At 38.1% G+C, this 18,777-nt stretch overlaps 2 protein-coding genes across 3 annotated transcripts in view; one reads left to right on the top strand and one right to left on the bottom strand.

Annotated features, from left to right (window-relative positions):
• Positions 1-2,671: 2,671 nt before the first annotated feature.
• On the bottom strand, positions 2,672-16,864 carry LOC131189594 (uncharacterized). Of its 2 annotated transcripts, none has more exons than XM_058165784.1 (3): positions 16,041-16,864; positions 15,230-15,365; positions 2,672-2,706 (listed from the first exon to the last, which is right to left on the bottom strand). In XM_058165784.1, exons 1-2 carry the CDS (start codon positions 16,862-16,864, stop codon positions 15,323-15,325), a joined length of 867 nt encoding a protein of 288 aa, XP_058021767.1. In that variant the 3' UTR covers positions 2,672-2,706; positions 15,230-15,322. The 2 variants fall into 2 exon arrangements, with proteins under 2 accessions (XP_058021767.1, XP_058021766.1); XM_058165783.1 differs by lacking the exon at positions 2,672-2,706 and adding an exon at positions 14,755-14,936.
• Positions 16,824-18,777, top strand: part of SGCD (sarcoglycan delta) — a 520,002-nt gene continuing 518,048 nt past the window's right edge. Inside the window, exon 1 of the mRNA XM_058165781.1 lies at positions 16,824-16,935. The gene's annotated coding sequence lies outside the window, so the exon portion shown is untranslated. The remainder of the gene's footprint in view (positions 16,936-18,777) is intronic.

The following is an 18,777-nucleotide window of genomic DNA, read 5'->3' as shown; positions in this document are numbered from 1 at the left end:
GATATAGTTTCAGATTAAAGTTTATTTAAACAGCTGCAGCCATGTCTATTCTTCTTCATCTTCTGTTGATTCTTTGTTTACAGCTATGACCTTTCATTCCTCTTGAAAAGAACTCTTTTCCCAAACAGACTTTTCTTCTAAGTGGGATCTCTAGTGGCCAATTAGGTATTCCTGTGAGCTCTGAAATATCGGACTCTTAGCTGCAAGTGTTCTGAGGAGTTACGTGATAAACGATGAGCCTCAGGAGGTTTCACTATGAAATTGAAGTAATTTTTCGATGCCTTTGCCAAGGCTTCCACGGAATAGCAGTCTTCTGGGCATTATTTCTTCAGCATCTCATTTAAGGGGGCTTCCGTACAATTAAGAAGTTGCCTTCTTCAAAGGAGGATTTTTGGATTTCAGTCATGCTGGGTAATGCTCAATTTACTATTCCAAAATCTGAAACATTTTACATGTCACACTTTGTGATCCCAAATATGTTTTTTATCTGAAGTACATTCTGAATGTTAAATACAGGTGGTCCTCGATTTACAACAGTTCATTTAATGACCATTAGAAGTTTCAACAGCACTTATGACTGTTGAACTTATGACTGTTTTTCACACTTACCACCATTGCCGCATCTCCATGGTTAGGTGATCAAAACTGACCCATATTTATGACAATTGCAGTGTCCCGTGGTCATGTGATCACTTTTTGCAACCTTCTGACAAAGTTAACCATGTTACTAATTTAACAACTGCAGTGATTCACTTAACAATTGTGGCAAGAAAAGTTATAAAATGGAGCAAAATTCACTTAATAATTATCTCACTTAAGAACAGAAATTTTGGGCTCAATTGTGGTCATAAATCAAGATCACCTGTGCTGATACTTTACTGATTCTGGAATACCTTCCTTTGCTGTTATATGAATATAGAGTATGAAATTTTTTTACATGCCCTGATTTAAAATAAGAAAAACAGATAAACCATGGGTATGCAACATTTTGAGGTCCAGAGTTATCTAACATACTGCAAAGTTTGGGGATAATATCCTAAAATGACTGGGAACTATTTTGAAGTGCTAGTGAGGATGACCAAATGCTTAGCAATGCTTTGCTAAAAGCAAAATATTTTACTTCCACCTTTGTTATTCTGAAAATTATGAGATCATTCCTACTTGGTTGAAACAGCTAATGAAGCTGCCCCAACCTCTGCAACTAGCCATCTACAGAGTTTTGCATCTAGAAAATTAATTCATAAACCTGCCAGCAACCATACTGAGGAGATATAGATCTGTTGCATCTTTGTTCTATCCTTCTCCTGCACTACTACTTCCATCTTAAGCCAAAATTTTAGAATTAGGGTGACTAAGGAAGAGAAAGGTATGGATGTATGTGTGAGAGACTGGAGCGTTATGGTGGGTCATCACAAGCCCATGAATCATGAATATTATCTTCTCACTGCAGAATTTACGTTATGTTCATTTATTCAGCTATATGTTCCACTAACACAAGACACAAATCTAAGATTTGGTAACCCCTCCTTTATCTGGCCAAACACAATATGCAATGGTCACAATATTTTGAATTATTACAGGTAGTCCTCGACTTACAACAGTTCATTTAGTGGCCATTCAATATTATAACAGCACTAAAAAAAGGCTTTGACGATTTTTTCACACTTACAGCCATTGCTGCATCCCCACGGTCATGTGAACAAAATTCAGACACTCAAGCAACTGACTCATATTTATGACGGTTGCAGTGTGCCATGGTCATGTGGTCACATTTGACAAAGTCAATGGGAAATCAGATTCACTTTACAACCCTGCTACTGTCTTAACTGCAGTGATTCATTTAATGACTCTCTCTATATATTATGCCAGGTAGGTAAAAAAATGCCAGGTAGGCAAAAATTGCATTCCCTTTAAAAGGGAATGCAATTTTTTGATTGATATCTCTAGTTTTAACAGGCCTTTCAATTTTCTTTTTACCTCTCAAGCAGTAAAAGGAATGGATCCGAAACTGATTTAATGATTTTGTATCCTTTGCCAATTATGTTTGCCAAGTGTAGTAACTGCAACACATGAAGACATTGAGGATTTTTTTATTGTGTTTTGCTTGTATGACTTCTTTCAATCCTTCTTGCAAACCAAATCCTTAAATCTAATTCACATTGCAATCTATTTTTCTAAAACAGTTTATGCTGTTTATGTTTACCTTTAATCGAATTTGAATTGTTATTAAACATTATAATTACATTCATGTTCACAGATTTACAAACAGACTCCAATTTTGCCCACATTAAAATTTAATTTCAGAGTTACTCTGAGGTCAGTATGGCGTTTTTGGTATCTGACTTGGTGTTACATACACAAAGGGTTACTTAACAAAGGGTTAAGTCCATGATCATACAGATTCTTCTTCAAACAAAGGAATGTTCCTTTCTTATCTTCACTCCCACATCTGTTCTAGAGATGTACCAAACAACAGAAAGAGGACAAGGGACTTGGAGATGAATTATACCGTTGATGAATGTCATTCCGCTAGTCAGAACTACTAGCTAGATATAATCTTATATTGTTCCACAAATACCAAACTAATGCATTAGTTTCAGTAAAAAAAAAAGTGTCATCTTCTATTCATTTATTCTTTTAATGCTGAATGAAAATTGATTAGAACTTTCTTCTCATCCCATCAATTTTTCTTTCTCTGATTCGATGCTATATATATAGAGAGAAAATACACACACACACACACACACACACACACACACACATATAATCAATTTCATTGTATACATGATGTACAATGACAAATAAAGGCTATACTTTATATACACATACATACATACATATACATATACACATACATATACATATATTAATCCTTATGTTCTGTTTTTAATATAAACATCCTTAACGGCTTAATCCTAATATCTATTTTTCTCAAGTTGTTCCACAGAAAGTCTCCATCAACTTCCATTCATTTTCTTTCCATAAAAACAAACAAACAAACCTTCAAGTGTTATTTCATTTTATTGGTGGAAAACAAGTGCAGAATTTAGGATGTGATATCAAATTTATTTGGTTCGCTCATGATGATGCAAGTATATTTGCAAAACAAGGGCACAGTGATAACTTTGTTCCTTTTATCAGACAGTACCCAGTGAGCTTTCCATGTCTCTTTTATCTGTATTTTGCTTCTTTATTTACTTATTCAATGTATTTTTATCCTGTGATTCAGTCTCAGGGTATCACAAGAATGCCTATCAATTAAAAAAACAACCATCTACATTAAAAAAATATATAAACAGCAGAACTGTACAGAATGTAATAAAGTCAGAATTTCAGTAAATGAGCCCCTTCTAAATAAAATTGACCATGGTGTTAAAAATATCTAGGCAAAAAACAGCTTTTTATTTATTTTTGTTTATTTATTTATTTATTTTATTTCATCAAGCATGTATTTTATGACAGATATGAGTGTAAACATAATTAAAAATACATGTAAAGGATATGAATAAAAGAAAACATTAGGACAGGGACGGTAGGCATGCTGGTGTGCTTATGCACACCCCTTACAGACCTCTTAGGAATGGGGTGAGGTCTACAGTAGACAGTCTAAGGTTAAGGTTTTAGGGATTTGGGGAAGAAACCACAGAGTCAGGCACTGCATTTCAGGCATTGACAACTCTTTTACTGAAGTTGTATTTTCTGCAGTCTAGTTTGGATCGGTTTACCATGAGTTTGTATCTATTGTGTGCTCTTGTATTGTTTTGGTTGAAGCTGAAGTATTCATTGACTGATAGGACATTGTAGCAGATGATTTTATGCACTATGCTTAGGTTAGACTGAAGACGGCAAAGTTCTAAGTTATCTAAGCCCAAAATTCCGAGTCTGGTGGCATAAGGTATTTTGTTGCGAGTAGAGGAGTGAAGGACTCTTCTTGTGAAATATCTCTGGACTTTTTATCTGGCACCTAACAAAACTAATCCCAGCAGCATCTTGCTACTGTTTGTATCAGCACATCAGGTCAGAGTAGTATCTGGTCAGGAAACCACGGGGAAATTCCAGAACTGAGAAATTTTTAAAAAAAGAAAAGGTAATGACAACCTATTTTTATTCTGTTTCCAGGAAAAAAACAACAACCATCAGGATTTGCCCATGAGTTAAATTCAGTTTAAGGTCAGCTTTCCTTTATCAACATAAAAGCCAACCTAGCAGCATACATCTAACTTAATGAGACTTGAATAATTATCTCCAAAGAATCTTTTGTGATAGAACAGGCATCATGTCTTTTTTCCTACCTTAAAGCCATTCAAAGTAAAAAAAAAAGAAGAGGAATTATTGAGTCTGTCATCTGCACCTCTATAACTGCACCTCTATAACAAAAAGACCTTGATCATCTAACCACTTGGTCTAAAACTTGGCAACTCCAAATCTCAACCAGCAAATGCTCAGTCTTACATATTGGAAAAAAGAACCCAAACACTAAGTACATACTTGATGGACATTACCTTACAGATGACCCCCATCCCGTTAAAGACCTTGGAGTTTTCATGTCAAATGATCTAAGTGCCAAAGCCCACTGCAAATACATAGCAAAAAAAGCTCTAAGAGTTGTAAACCTAATCATGCGTAGCTTCTTTTCCAAAAACACTACACTACTAACCAGAGCATATAAAACATTTGCTAGACCCATTCCTGAATACAGCTCTCTTGTTTGGAACCCTCACCATATCTCTGACATCAATACAATTGAACGTGTCCAGAAATATTTTACAAGAAGAGTTCTCCATTCCTCTGTAAACAACAAAATACCTTATTCCACTAGACTTGAAATCCTAGGCTTAGAAAACTTGGAACTCCGTCGCCTTCGACAAGACCTAAGTTTAACTCATAGAATCATCTATTGTAATGTCCTTCCTGTTAAAGACTACTTCAGCTTTAATTGCAATAATACAAGAGCAACCAACAGATTTAAACTTAATGTCAACCGCTTTAATCTAGATTGCAGAAAATATGACTTCTCTAACAGAATCATCAGTGTTTGGAATACTTTACCTGACTCTGTGGTCTCTTCCCATAATCCTAAAAACTTTATCCTAAAACTTTCTATTACTGGCCTCACCCCATTCCTAAGAGGATCATAAGGGGCGTGCATAAGCACAAAAACGTGCCTACCGTTCTTGTCCTATTGTTTTTCTTTTCTTCTTCCTATATATATATATATATGCTTGCTTATTTATTTATTTATTTATTTATTTATTTATTTATTTTTATTTACTAATTATTTAGATTTTTATACCGCCCTTCTCCCGAAGGACTCAGGGCGGTGTACAGCCAGATTTAAAACAATACAATATACAGATTAAAACAACAGTTAAAATAATATATTCTATTAGTGGTCGAAAATTTAAAACCGTCAAATTTGACCCATAAATACAATACCCCAATTAAAATATTAAAATTCAAAAAATTTAAAAAATTAAACCAGTCCCGCTTGGATAAACAAGTGCGTTTTCAATTCACGGTGAAAGGTCCGAAGGTCAGGTAATTGACGCAAACCAGGGGGAAGTTCATTCCAGAGGTAGGTGCTCCAACAGAGAAGGCCCTTCCCCTGGGGGCTGCCAGCCGACATTGCTTGGCGGACGGCACCCTGAGAAGACCCTCTCTGTGTGAGCGTACGGGTCGGTGGGAAGCATAAGGTAACAGCAGGCAGTCCCGTAAGTACCCAGGCCCTAAGCCATGGAGCGCTTTAAAGGTGAAGTGTACCCGAAAGACCACAGGTAGCCAGTGCAGACTGCGCAGGAGCGGTGTTACATGGGAGCAATGTGTAGCTCCCTCAATCACCCGCGCAGCTGCATTCTGGACCAACTGAAGCCTCCGAGTGCACTTCAGGGGTAGCCCCATGTAGAGAGCATTGCAATAATCCAGACGGGATTATACCTCCTAATATTTATTCATATATATGTTTATATGCTATATAACCTTTCTGTATGATACTTATATATATTGTTGTGACAAAATAAATAAAATAAATAAAAATAAAAATAACTGTCTGGTTTGGTTCTGCAATCCAACAAGATAGACACAGACTTCAGAGGATAATTAGAACTGCATCAAAAACAGTTGCTACCAACCGGCCTTCCATTGAGGATCTTTATACTGCACGAGTCAAAAAGAGGGCTGTAAAAATATTTACAGACCCCTCGGATCCTGGACATAAATTGTTTCAACTCCTACCCTCAAAACAAGGCTATCCTCAAAACAACGCTACACCAGAACAACTAGACACAAGAACAGTTTCTTCCCAAATGCCATCACTCTGTTAAATAATTCCCTCAACACTGTCAAACTATTACTAAATCTGCACTACTATGAATCTTCTCATCGTTCCCATCACCAATCTCTTTCCACTTATGACTGTATGACTGTAACTTTGTTGCTGGTAATCCTTACGATTTATATTGATATTGATTTTTTCCTGATTGCTTATTTGTACCCTATGACTATCATTAAGTGTTGTACCTTAGAATTCTTGATGAACGTATCTTTTATGTACACTGAGAGCATATGTACCACGACAAATTCTTTGTGTGTCCAATCACACTTGGCCAATAACAAATTCTGTTCTATTCTATTCTATTCTAAAAAAAAAAAACCCACACCAGAAAATCATGCAAAATAATTTGTTTTAACCAAAACAGCAATTCACTTAAAGGAGGGTAGCACCAGCTGTTGTTATTGGCCCAATTACTTACAATAATGTTTATTACAGCAGAAAAATATTTGTGCATCTTTAGGGCAAATTAGAACATGATGGAGGTAGATACTAATTAAGATTTCCATCGGCATGACAAAAGAATGATTTACAACTTTCATTTCTGTTTATCTCCTGATCTTTACTGCTCTACTTATCAGCAGAAAACTCATATTACTTTTCTTCCTTTAAATTACTACCTTGTTTTCACTTGAGTTAGGAGGAGGAGGAAAAAAAATATCTCCTCTCCTTTTTCTTCAGAGAGAGAACCGCTTTTTAAGCAGGTTGAAAAAGCTATAAAACCAACTAAAAAGGAATAAATAAACCTATGTGTAGTCTCCCTTTTTAACAGTAATTTCATAGGATTATACACTTTTACAATCTCTGCATTTATGCAGATATACACTTCCTGGAGGTGAACTTCAGATTTGATATTTTAGATTAGAAAACAATGACCAACAACCTTGGCTGATTCAGTCATGTGAAATTACAATCACTTAGTTTCAAAATGCTACAAAATAGTGCCATGAATGTGGAAACAGTTTTGAAATAAAAGTATACAGAATAGAGTAACCTAATTGCAAAGTATATAGCAGGGGTGTCACACTCCCTGGGCATGGCCAGCGCGTGACACATCTGGCCCATGGGCCATGAGTTTGACACCCGGTTTAGAGGATCATTTAGGATTTTAGAATCCAACATGAGTAAGATAAACTCTGGGGAAAAAATTATACTGTGATTTCTTATTACTAAAATATTAACTTGAAATCAACACTACTTAAAAGTATAATTTCAATTTTCATTTCTATTCTGAACAAAAGCTAGTTCTATTTTCTTGTTGCGATATTTTTGAAATCTAGAGAATGGCACCACATTCTGCATGTTGTCTATCTATAGGATTTTTGAAACTGAATGCAAGGAAGATAATTCATTTTCTAGATCCAGCTCTACAAACCATTTAGTAAAGTTTAGCTAGCAGCTGCATAGAATAGGATTTTTTTTTCTTTTTTGGAGGGAATCTATGAATTCTGCTATGAAAGAGCAAAGGAAAAAGTGTGACGTTTTGGGTTATCTGAAATGAAAAGATAGGAGTCTTATTGAACACTTAATATTTTTTATTTAGACAACAGATTAACCAACTTGGTTTAGGGCACGCAACTGTATTGAATTTTTAGTGTATTTGTAAGAATTGTAAATCTAGTTTTTTTCAGTTTAGCTTTATAATATTCTCTATTTTAAAATCTTTTTCTATTCTTAATTTTATTGATCTGTAATTTTTCATTTTCTTTTATTTAATTTTTTAAACTGATTGTTTTTGTTTATTTGACTTATGGAAATATGGCTTTGTCAATGTGAAGTCTTTTACTTACAATTCTAGTTACAGGACTTCAGGGAATATAAAGGTTTTACATATTGTTCGAAGAGATACTAAGATACTAAGATCTTCAAATATTAAGTTGGGTAATTTAAAAATTGTAAAAATTGTAGTTATTTTTTACAAGAAACATTTTACATTTATACTGTAGGGTAGTCAAACATACATTAATGGGAATACATCATTTCCTAGGAGTGTAGTAACTTTAAAAAATAAATGATTCAGAAATCTTTTTAATCTGATAATTTAATATTTTAATATTCATTAATAACTATTCATTAATTATTATGATAATAAAAAGGTTACTGAAGAAATTGATGCAACATAGCCTGCCAAAGTAAGCTATTTATTTACCTTTTTTAGAAATATAGATACTATTAAAAATATAAAAACTGGAAAATATCCTGATGGCTATCCAGTGAGCGGTAAAGGATATCTAGCAATTTTTTCTCTCTCCAATCATATGATCTAGTTGTAGTTAAGGCACCAGGCTAGAAACCAGGAGACAGTGAATTCTAATTATTCCTCAGCCAAGAAAGCTGGCTAGATAATTTTGAGCCACTCTTTGATCTCCTTGCTGAATGTTATGTCAGATTTTGATAGCATACCTGGCAAATATAATATTATATTTGATTATTTTTCATGCGCAGTATTTTTTTATGAAAGGTTGACGGGTCTCAGATAATATTAAATTATTAATTTATATTTTAGATACACATTAATAAAAACTGGAACCAACACTGATGATTTCATTGCATTCCAGTTCAAAAGATTTTTGATAATGTATAATGGCTTTTGCCAAGGATGGGCTTCTTTTCTGTTAATTGGATCCATATATGGTATCCTAATCTTTTTGCCAATATTATCACAAATGTAATTATTTCTTAATCTATTAAGATGTGCAGTGGAACTTGCCAATGTTTCATTTATTTCTTCTTATATTTAATACAATATTGGAATGACTTGCCTCTCTTATTAAGAAGTTGAAGGCTCTTCTGGAATAGAAATAAAACTGGAATAGTTGAATATATATAATAGCTATTATATGCTGATAATATGCTGTGTCTTATTAATGTTCTGAAAATAGCACCCTTTCTGGTCCAATAGAAAGGGAATATCTACTAGCTCTATCCTATCATCCTTTGCACCTACTATTGCAAAGTCTTAGAAAGTTCACAAATCCTCAGAAAAAGGTTATATAATCTATTGGGTTTTTATTATTTGTTATTAATAATTTTGTGAGGAAGATTAAAAACTAACGCAAAGTAGTATACAGTAAAAAAAAAAATACAAAAAAGGATGAAAAGAAATAGAATAACTTCTAATTTTCTTTGCAGCAAATGTACACTAAGTGCAATTATAAAATTGGTGATTTTCTTGCCAGGTTCCTCACTGAGTTTACCAACCTTTCCTTCCTTCCTTCCTTCCTTCCTTCCTTCCTTCCTTCCTTCCTTCCTTCCTTCCTCTCTCCCTCCCTCCCTCCCTCCCTCCCTCAGTGCTCTTCCTTCCTCCCTCCCTCCCTCCCTCCCAACATTGGTGACAAATACATTTATGTAGGGTATTTGTGGCACTTTGAATATAGGACCAAGTCACCTGGGCCAAGTCTTAAAATATCCTCCTATAATAACCTTTGCTTCTGTGTAAATTATCATTAGTTCAGATAGGTAGTTTTCTAAGAGTTGCCATGTTTTTTTAAAATTGCATTGGACTCTTGAAGGCAGAAAATAGAGCAGATTCCCAGCTTCAATTCTTGGGATTTGTGCTTCACCACTCCGCGAAGCACCACATGCCCAGAGGAGTTGAGCAGCAATTCTTTCTTTCTTGTTCTCCAGAAGTGCCCAATATATACCATCTGCCCTCAAGCTTTCTGAAGCTAAGACATTATCCTAGCCGTTATACAGAGCCCAGTTAAACCTAGGAATCAATTACCAGAACTTGGAAAGGATACAGTAGAAATTCTTAAGAAAGCTATTCCAGGTGGCAAAATGCCTACCTTGAGGCTGGAGACAGGACTTATCAAAGTCAAAACAAGGGTATGGTTTGCACAATTAAATATTGGTTCACTTTTAACCCCAAGTTCTGATTGAACTAACATTGATTGATCATACAGCCTGGAAATTCAAAATTGAGGAAAAAAAATATGCAAATGAGATTTTTCAAGAGATTCCTGCTTATGGGACAAGATCAGGCAATGGTGACGCTTAAACAAAGGTTCCTTTAATTATAGACAGAATTATAGTCAGATTATGGTAACCTCTTGTCAAGGGCACAACTGGAACATAAGAATGCACATTTCAAAGCGGCATTCTACCTAGATCAATTCACAAGCAATGAATTTCAATTGCAATCCTGCAATTCAGTAGGATGCCATCAGCAGAGCTGGAAGGAAAACTTTATAAAACTTCATATATTTTTTTTGTATTTTGTTGAGTACATATTAGATAATATATATAAGTATAAGCATGAATTGAATATATAAAGTGAATACAATTAAAGGGAACATTAGGACAGGGATGGTAGGCATGCTGAGATTATTGAAACACAAACTCATATTCTGTTATGTTGCAATTTCTATGGAGACATACTATGGTACCTCTTAACCTCTTCTAATTCCATATCTCAGATGGACTGAAGTGTTCTACATGAAATTGTTACTAGCAGATAAGAACCCCAAGGAAACTCTTGCTGTTGCAAAATTTGTTTTTGCGGCTGGCAAAACCCATATATTGCTGATAGCAAAATAGTGCAAGTGCAGTTATAGGCTCTGCTTTGTAGGTTTTATTTGATAAATTTTATTCAGTCTGGATGGCCGATCTGCAAAAAAAATGAATTTGAAATATTTAAATTATATTAAATATAGTTATGAATCTATTAGGTAAAGATTGGGCTATTAGGCTGGAATGTGGGGCAGATGGCTCCGTCGGCTGCCGTCCTTACCAAAATGACAGTCCCAGCACAGCAGGGCTGACAGGGAGAGAAAGAAGAAAGAAAGAAAGGAAAAAAGGGAGAGAGAGAGAAAGAGTGACGTGAGTGATGTCATGTTGGCCCTGTCCACCCAGTCACATGCCCACCAAGCCACGCCCACCAAGCCACAGAACCAGTGGGAAAAAAATTTAGATTTCACCCCTGCACCGCGCCCCTTGAAACTATTATTTTGATATATATTAATATAGTACAATACCTAGGTGAATTCTCAGGTTTTTCAGTAATTGGAATAAGTCTCACATTTTTTCTATAGGATCTAATGAATCCATGGTACCGTGGTAGTTAGCATGATAATGCTACTTTTTACTCTAATTCTCCTGGAATAATTATCAGAAATAAACTATATTGTTTGTAAATGTGACTTTATCAAACTCTTTATCTGATATAAACAAATAGTTAAATGAACTTATGAGAAAAGAAAAATGTTCCATGAATAAGTATTATTCCAAATTACTTACATACTTAAGAGATAGTCCAGTTTTAATACCTTTTAAGATATTTATAGAGATCTGTAATTTATTAAAACATTTTCTATGTCAAGGACAAGCCCCTAGATTTTGTCTAAATTATAACTATTCCTGATTTTCTGTTTTAACGCAACATAAAGCTGTTATTGATTTCTGTTTATTTATAGACTTTTAAGTGCCCAGTTGAAAAACCATTATAGGCACAACTAAGTTCTTATTTGATCACTTTGTTTTACAGATAGTCCTCGATTTACAGCCTTTCAAACTTACAATGGCACTGAATAAAGTGGCTTACAACTCTTACATAATCTCCATGGTAATGTGATCAAATGGGGGCTTGGCAACTGGAATGTATTTATGTATTTATGATCGTTGCAAAATCTCAGGATCATGTGATTGCTATTTGTGACCTTCCCATAATACTTCCTACAAGCAAAGTCATAGGAAAAAGCCAGATTGGTTTAAAGACCATATGATTCATTTTAATACTATGGTGATTTGCTTAACAACCATGGCCAAAAAGGTTATAAAATGAAGCATGAGTTACTTAAATGCTCCCTTGCTTAGCAATGGAAATTCTGGTTCCAATTGTAGTTGCCATTTGAGGATTATCTCTAATAACATCTATTTGGTTTCTATAGTCTTTTATCTTATCTTGTCTTGTCCTATCTTTTCATTTCATTTTATTTTTATTGTTTCATTTCCATTATTAAAGGCATCAGGGGATTTGGGGAAGCTGTTATAAATATTATTTTCTTAAGTTTTTTTTTTATTCCTCTTGGGATAATCCCAGTTTGAAAATGGCAAGTAAGTTTTTCTGTTTTGAAAAATTTTAACTAATGAGTTATTGTCATGTTTGATTTGGACTGCCCGAAACTGTGGAATGACGTTACAGTCAGTTTGAAAAACCCTTTTGAATTCATAGTTCACATGGGATGTATCAACAAATTATTCTTTTATTATGGAAATTTAATGTTATTTCTTTTTTTCTGTCCCAAGATTGCATTTCTATTTTTTGTTATTGACTTTAGTATTTTGTTGCTTCCACCACTGTTTATTTTTTTGTACCCTTTTGTAATCTTGGTATTAAAAACAATAACATTGGAAGAAACACAATAGAAAAAAAAATCCCTATTTAGAGAGTACACATAAAAGAATCTAATTGGGAATATCTGAATCCAGAAAGTAACCACATTAATAGTTTCAGCTATAGGAAGATTTTGTGGATTGGATAATTTTTGATCTGTTTCATCTTGAGAAGACAACAGATGTTTATCCTTGAAGAAGGATACATCTAAGCAGCATGGAAATCTAGCATTGCCTCTGTCCGGAATTACTGTGTGTGTGTGTGTCTGTGTGTCTGCTTCCCATGTGTTTTTGCTTCTCAGTCTAACCTTTCACTCTTGAATTTCTCCATGGTCTCCCATCCAAGTCTTTCCTAAATATAGCCAAAGTCAGCTATATGCTGCCACCTGCTGTATTAAATTTTATTTTTCATTTGTCTGAATTATTTCTTACTTTGCAGGGAAAGCTTCTCATTTCCCAGCCCTCTCCCCATCTTTATTTTTTACTTTATTCTCAAGTGGATTGGAAGTATCTTCAATTTCTATGAGAAAATAACCAAAGCTAGCTGAACAATTCTATCTAAACAGTGTACCTCAGAAGCTCTGTTTCAAGCTGAAAGGAAGTCTTGAACTGCAGTCAGGCTCTGTGCTGCTTAGCAAATTAATAATTTGGATGATAACAAAACTTCAATCGTGCATTTACAGATGACATAAAAATGGGAAGGGCAGCAAACGTCTTATAGACAGTATTAAAATTCAGTGGGAACTTGACAAGCTTAACAAATGGGTCCAAACTAGCCAGATGTACTCCAATGGGGACAAATGCAAAGTTCTAGATTTGGAGTGCAGCTCAAAACAAAAAAGATGGTGATAGTGACATCATAATTGAAGGCAAGAACAAGAAGTAACAGATCAAGGAAAGATGCAACCTAGAACTAAGAGAAATTCCGTAACAGTGAGAACAATTAATCAATGGAACGGCTTGCCTACAGAAGCTGTGGATGCTCCATCACAAGAGGCTTTTAAGGAGGGATTGGACAGCCATTCATCTGAAATGATTTAGGGTTTCCTGCTTGAGCATGGGATGGAACTCCAAGATCCCTTCCAACTCTGTTATTATTCTGTTATTAATTAAAGCTCTACCTATTTTCTAGCTGTGTCAACTGTCATGCATGTGCAAAAGCTTCACTCATGATATAATGGCTGCTGTCTTGCTTGTTATGAACAACTAAAGCACCCTGGAAGGAACATTGAAAAACTGCAATTTTTTCCAATGGAGAAAAAAAAAAGAATGATGACAAGTTGGGGGTGGGGTGAACGACAGGAAAGAAAACCCAATGAGAAATGGTTGGAGGAACTAGATAGTCTGCAGAAGGCTGTGAGGAGCCGTGATCGTTCTCTTCTGAAGGGCTGTTATATGGAAGGCAGGGCAGAATAGTTGTTCCGGAAATGAGGATCAAAACAATGGTTTGCATTTACAAGCAGCTGCAGTTTTTCTGCAGTAACGTAACAGAGAGAGTTACTTTCTGTCCACTTTATTGGATAATTCTAACAATCAACTGGTAGGCTTCTTGCTTCAGTAAACATCTCCCTCTCTCCCCTATTGCCAATCAGCTGGTCATAGAAGTTGTTTTGGAAGTGAGGTTGCGGAGTGAAACTGTTGAATTTTGAAAGCATGCTAAACCCACTGTCAAAACAAGATTGTCTGACAGCTGATTAGCAACAGGGAGAACAGCACGTAAAATGGGGGTTCCTGAAATTTGAGAGAGCCAATCTCTCATTTTACTAATGTCAGCCTTGCAACGTATCCCAGGCAAGTACACCAAGAAAAAACAGCCGTATTTTATTGTTTATTAACAGAATCTTGCAAGTCTGAAAGTACCATGTATTCCTCCCCTGCGCTTTATGACCCAAGAAACTGGAGAGGGTCCCTCCTGAGATGATTTCAAGGGAGGGATAAGCTGCCCCTTATCCAACCACTGCCCTGACTGCAGTTCTTCCCCTTCTTCCCAAGATAATTCATCCAGATGTTTGGCAGATTGTAGAGAACTACTTATATGTCAGCCTCACAAGGTAGGCTTGATTAGGAAATTAGTTCCACAAGGAAGCCAAAAGTAATTTTATTGAGATTTTATGACAATAACAAAATCTTACAAGTCTGTGTTGTATTTCCTCCTCCTACTTCTTATAGATCAGCGAAGACTGTATGCATCTGAGCCCTTTCTGGCCATTCTGGACTTTGAAAATGCTTCAGTCCCTTTTGCTTTAGGCATAATTGCTATTGGTGAGATAGGTGGCTATATAAATTAAATAAACAAATAAATAAATGATCACTGTCAAGGTCATCTTCCTTATTCACTACATTGAAAGTGCAGTTGCTGCTTTGTTTTGATCTTTCTTACTGGAGGGAAAAGGGAGAGAATAGAGGCAGGATTCCAACGGAGGGAAGTATGATTGCATCTGGTGTTGCTGCCTGAAGTGGCCAATAGATGCTGGGTATTCCCACCATCCACCCTCTTCCCCCCCCCCCCAGAGGCTATCAAACTGTAGTATAAACAGAATACAGTGAAGCATGTCAAAATACACTCACCTTGAAACTAACACAGGTTACTTGCTAGCTGAAAGGGGAAATCATTCCTTAAAAATGGATGTAGCCATCTTGTAAAACCCATTCATTCATGGGCTAGAAATCAGATGAAGGTAATGTCCTGAGGACAGACAGCAGCCTAGGAAAGAAACCACAGGGATGCCCACCTATGCAAATAATGTGATTTCATACTTGCATGCAAGTACTTGAGAGACAACATTTTGCCTGACTTCAGCATCACATTGCAAGAGGTATCAGTTGCACCCACAAACACACATATTTACACACACCACCGTTCCTGAAGATGTCAATGAGGGGGGATATGGGGGGGGGGAGAGTACTCTGCTCAGGTTATCATGCTTGTCCCATGCATGCCTAGCTTAGGTGACCTTCTCCAACCAGGAGCAAACAAGTTGAAATGCTGCCTGCACACTTAGCGATACACGAACTCGCGGGATGACTGACCGCGAGTAGCGTCAGGTGAGCTGGGAGAGAGAAAGCTTGCTCCGGCCCCCGATTTTGCAGGTTTTGAAAGGCGGGCCACCCTTTCCCTCCATTTCCTCCAAGGATGCGAGAGCTTGGCGAAGCGGGATTCCTGGCATCGGCGGCAGGGGAAAGTCCCAGTAGCACGGCGCGCAGAGGGGGGTGGGGCTGGCGCGAGCGAACACCCGGCCGCTGGACGCTGTTCCCCTTTGGCCTCTCTCCCCGCCGCCCCCCCCCCCGCCGCCAACATAAACCGGGGAAAGACGCAGCACGTGGGAAAGCCATAAGGCGCGGGGGGGGGCGGGGAGGAGGAAGGGGGGGGCTTTCCTACTGGCTGGTTGGAGCTGCCGGTGGTGGTTGTCTCTGCCGTCGCCGCCACCGACGCCGCTGAGGCGAGCTTGGCGTTAAACGCGCCTTGTGTTCCCTCTGCCAGTGCTGTCTCTTTCGCTGGACTCCGCCAGGAATCCCGCAGGCAGGAAGCGAGGAGAGTGCCGCTGAGGCGCGGGGAGGGGAGAGCCGAGCGCCAGGGGAAGCCCGGCAGCTGGCAAGGCGAGCCAGGAAGAGGAAGGTGACAGCGAAAGTGGGAATTTCCTTCTTTTTCCTAGACTGCCGGCCTGCCGAGCGGTTGCGGCGGCAGCAGGGGCAGGAGCAGCAGCGGGTCCAGGTGTGTTCCCCACAGCGATGTTTCGCCAGGCAAGGCATCAGCCCCACCAGCAGCATCCGGGTGAGTGCAGCATGCGCTGAGTGCCGAAAGCGGGGTGGACTTGTGACAGGCAGCAGCCCTCGCCTGGGCTCCCGCTCCTTCGAGGATGCCCCGCGCTGCCCGGGCGTGAAGAGGGCTTCTCCCCGGGAGCTACCAAAAAAGAAAGAAAGAAAGAAGAGAGAGAGAGAGAGAGAGAGGCGGCTGAGCATTTGGCTTCCTCCTTGCCCGAAGCTGCCCGCGCCACTGGCCCCGCAGCAGGAGGCACCATGATTTCCTAACGGGCTCGCTCGACTCGCGCTTCGCTTCGCGCTTCCACGGTCTCCCCTCCCCTCCCCCTCCCCGCTCTCCATGGAATTACTCTGCTGGAAGGGGCGCTGCTGAAGTACTCGCGTTGCTCGGGACAGGCGAGCTCCCCGCCCCCCCGCTCCGAAAGGCACGTTTGTCCCATCCATTCTGGACGCAGTTTGGAGAAGAGGCGCTCAAGTTGGGGGAAAAAAACAACAGCAACCCTCCAGCAACCGAGGTAGGGTGAGTAGCCTGACTCGTTGGGGGGTTAACCTGGAAACAAGTTGGGGCGGCTGGGGTCAAGTGGGGAAAGAAAGCGGAGGAGGGATCAAGTTACTTTGGATCGGCTGCAATGAACGAGGCTGCTTTATAACAGTTACTTATAAATCCTCGGCCGTCTCTTTGCTTCTCCAGGAGCCAGGAATTTGACATTGCCCGGAGTTTGTAACGTTTTCAGCTTTGCATCTTCTGTTTTGGGTACCGAGTCTAGAGGATAACAGATATTCATTCATTCTCTCTCTCTCTCTCTCTCTCTCTCTCTCTCCCCCTCTCCTGTTCTTAGGGGTTTTTGTGTGTGTATGTGTGCGCGCTCACGCGCGTAAGGCGCGCGTTTTTGCGCGCGGGAGTGCAGCTTCCTGATTTGCATTCCAAAGTGGAAAATCGGATTTTATAATGCATCGGCGGGATGTTGTAATTTGGAAGGTGGGGGCTTATATGATCTACTGACATTTGCGAGAAAACTGACTCCCCTCACCCCTTTGCCTGGTTTGCCTTAACGATCGGGAATGCTCTTCTCCGGCTTTAAGCGGTCTTCTGTGGGTTTTCAGTCTCGGTTAAACTGGAGGCAGCGTGCCTATAATCCAAGTAAGAAAAGGAGGTCACAGCAAGTAAATCAAGGTTGTCTTAGGACAAATCCAAGTGTCCCGTGAAAGATCCTAGTGAATGAGATTCTGCTACTTGTGTCCTTTTCCTCAGAGAAACCTGAATGGATGGATCCATACTGTTCAACAGGTGGAGGAGTTAATATATGAACAAAAAGGCTGGACTTCCAATTATTTGAAGCTTGTCCTAGTTTCAAATAGCACATAGAAGGGGTAAAAAGAATAGCACAATCTGTGTTTCTTTTTAACCACTGGTGAGAGATGTCATTTTCTTCCTAGGATGCTGCTGTGCAATAGTAAATTCCCAGCTGAATCACTTTAAATGTCCTGAAAGGGTGGCATGAACTTAGGGGGAAGCTGACATGCCATTTTGATTGAAGGAATGGAAGATTTAAATAGCAGGGTGGGTGTGGGTTGATAAGTATATACCTCTCTGTGAGCATTTCTCTTGCTTTCAGCAAAATGTTATGCAGCAATCCCTCTGGGAAAATAATAGCCTTTCAGTCACAAAATCTCTCAGCCATGAATTATACAACTCTGGATTGCTGGGCAGTCTTTTCAATAACTTACTTAATAATTTTCTGATGTCTTTCTGAGACTGTATCTGATTTTAACAGCTCCAATATGTAGTTTTTAACATCAGGGAAATTTGTCAGAATAACATGATAATGGGGGAAAGATATATTGGCAAAAGCATCTTACAAGCTAATAGTGCTGATAGAAACTTACTTAAATGGATTCAGTTTATGTTGCCATTTTTGGATTTTGTTTATATTTTGGAAGCATTCTAGCATCTAGAAATAAATCTGCCAATGGCTTAGAAGGAATAAGTTTTAAGTTTGACAAGAAACTTGAAAACATATATTGAATTGTACTAAAAAACTTCCATGAATTTCCCTACTCTGTAAAATTATCAGGTGTAGAAATCTTGTGGCATACCTCCTGTTACCAAAGAGTCTTGGCAATAAAATACATTTAAACATTCTTTTTTGCAATTCTTAGTAATAAATGCTAAGTTCTAGGACTTGGACTAGTATCTATGAACAAAATTTCTTTACTATATTTCACATCTTTTCATTCTGATGGAATTTTGTTGCAAATAAAGGCATACTGATGACAACTGAAGTGCCTTTTTGGCTGTGACCTCAAGTTATAACAGAGTGAATGATCTCATTCACTTTTATGCAGTATTAGCATAA

The sequence above is a fragment of the Ahaetulla prasina genome, chromosome 2, assembly GCF_028640845.1.
Source record: "Ahaetulla prasina isolate Xishuangbanna chromosome 2, ASM2864084v1, whole genome shotgun sequence".
NCBI classification, from domain to species: Eukaryota; Metazoa; Chordata; class Lepidosauria; order Squamata; family Colubridae; genus Ahaetulla; species Ahaetulla prasina.
Note: the sequence above shows the minus strand (reverse complement) of the source record. Positions and strands in the feature narration are given on the sequence as shown.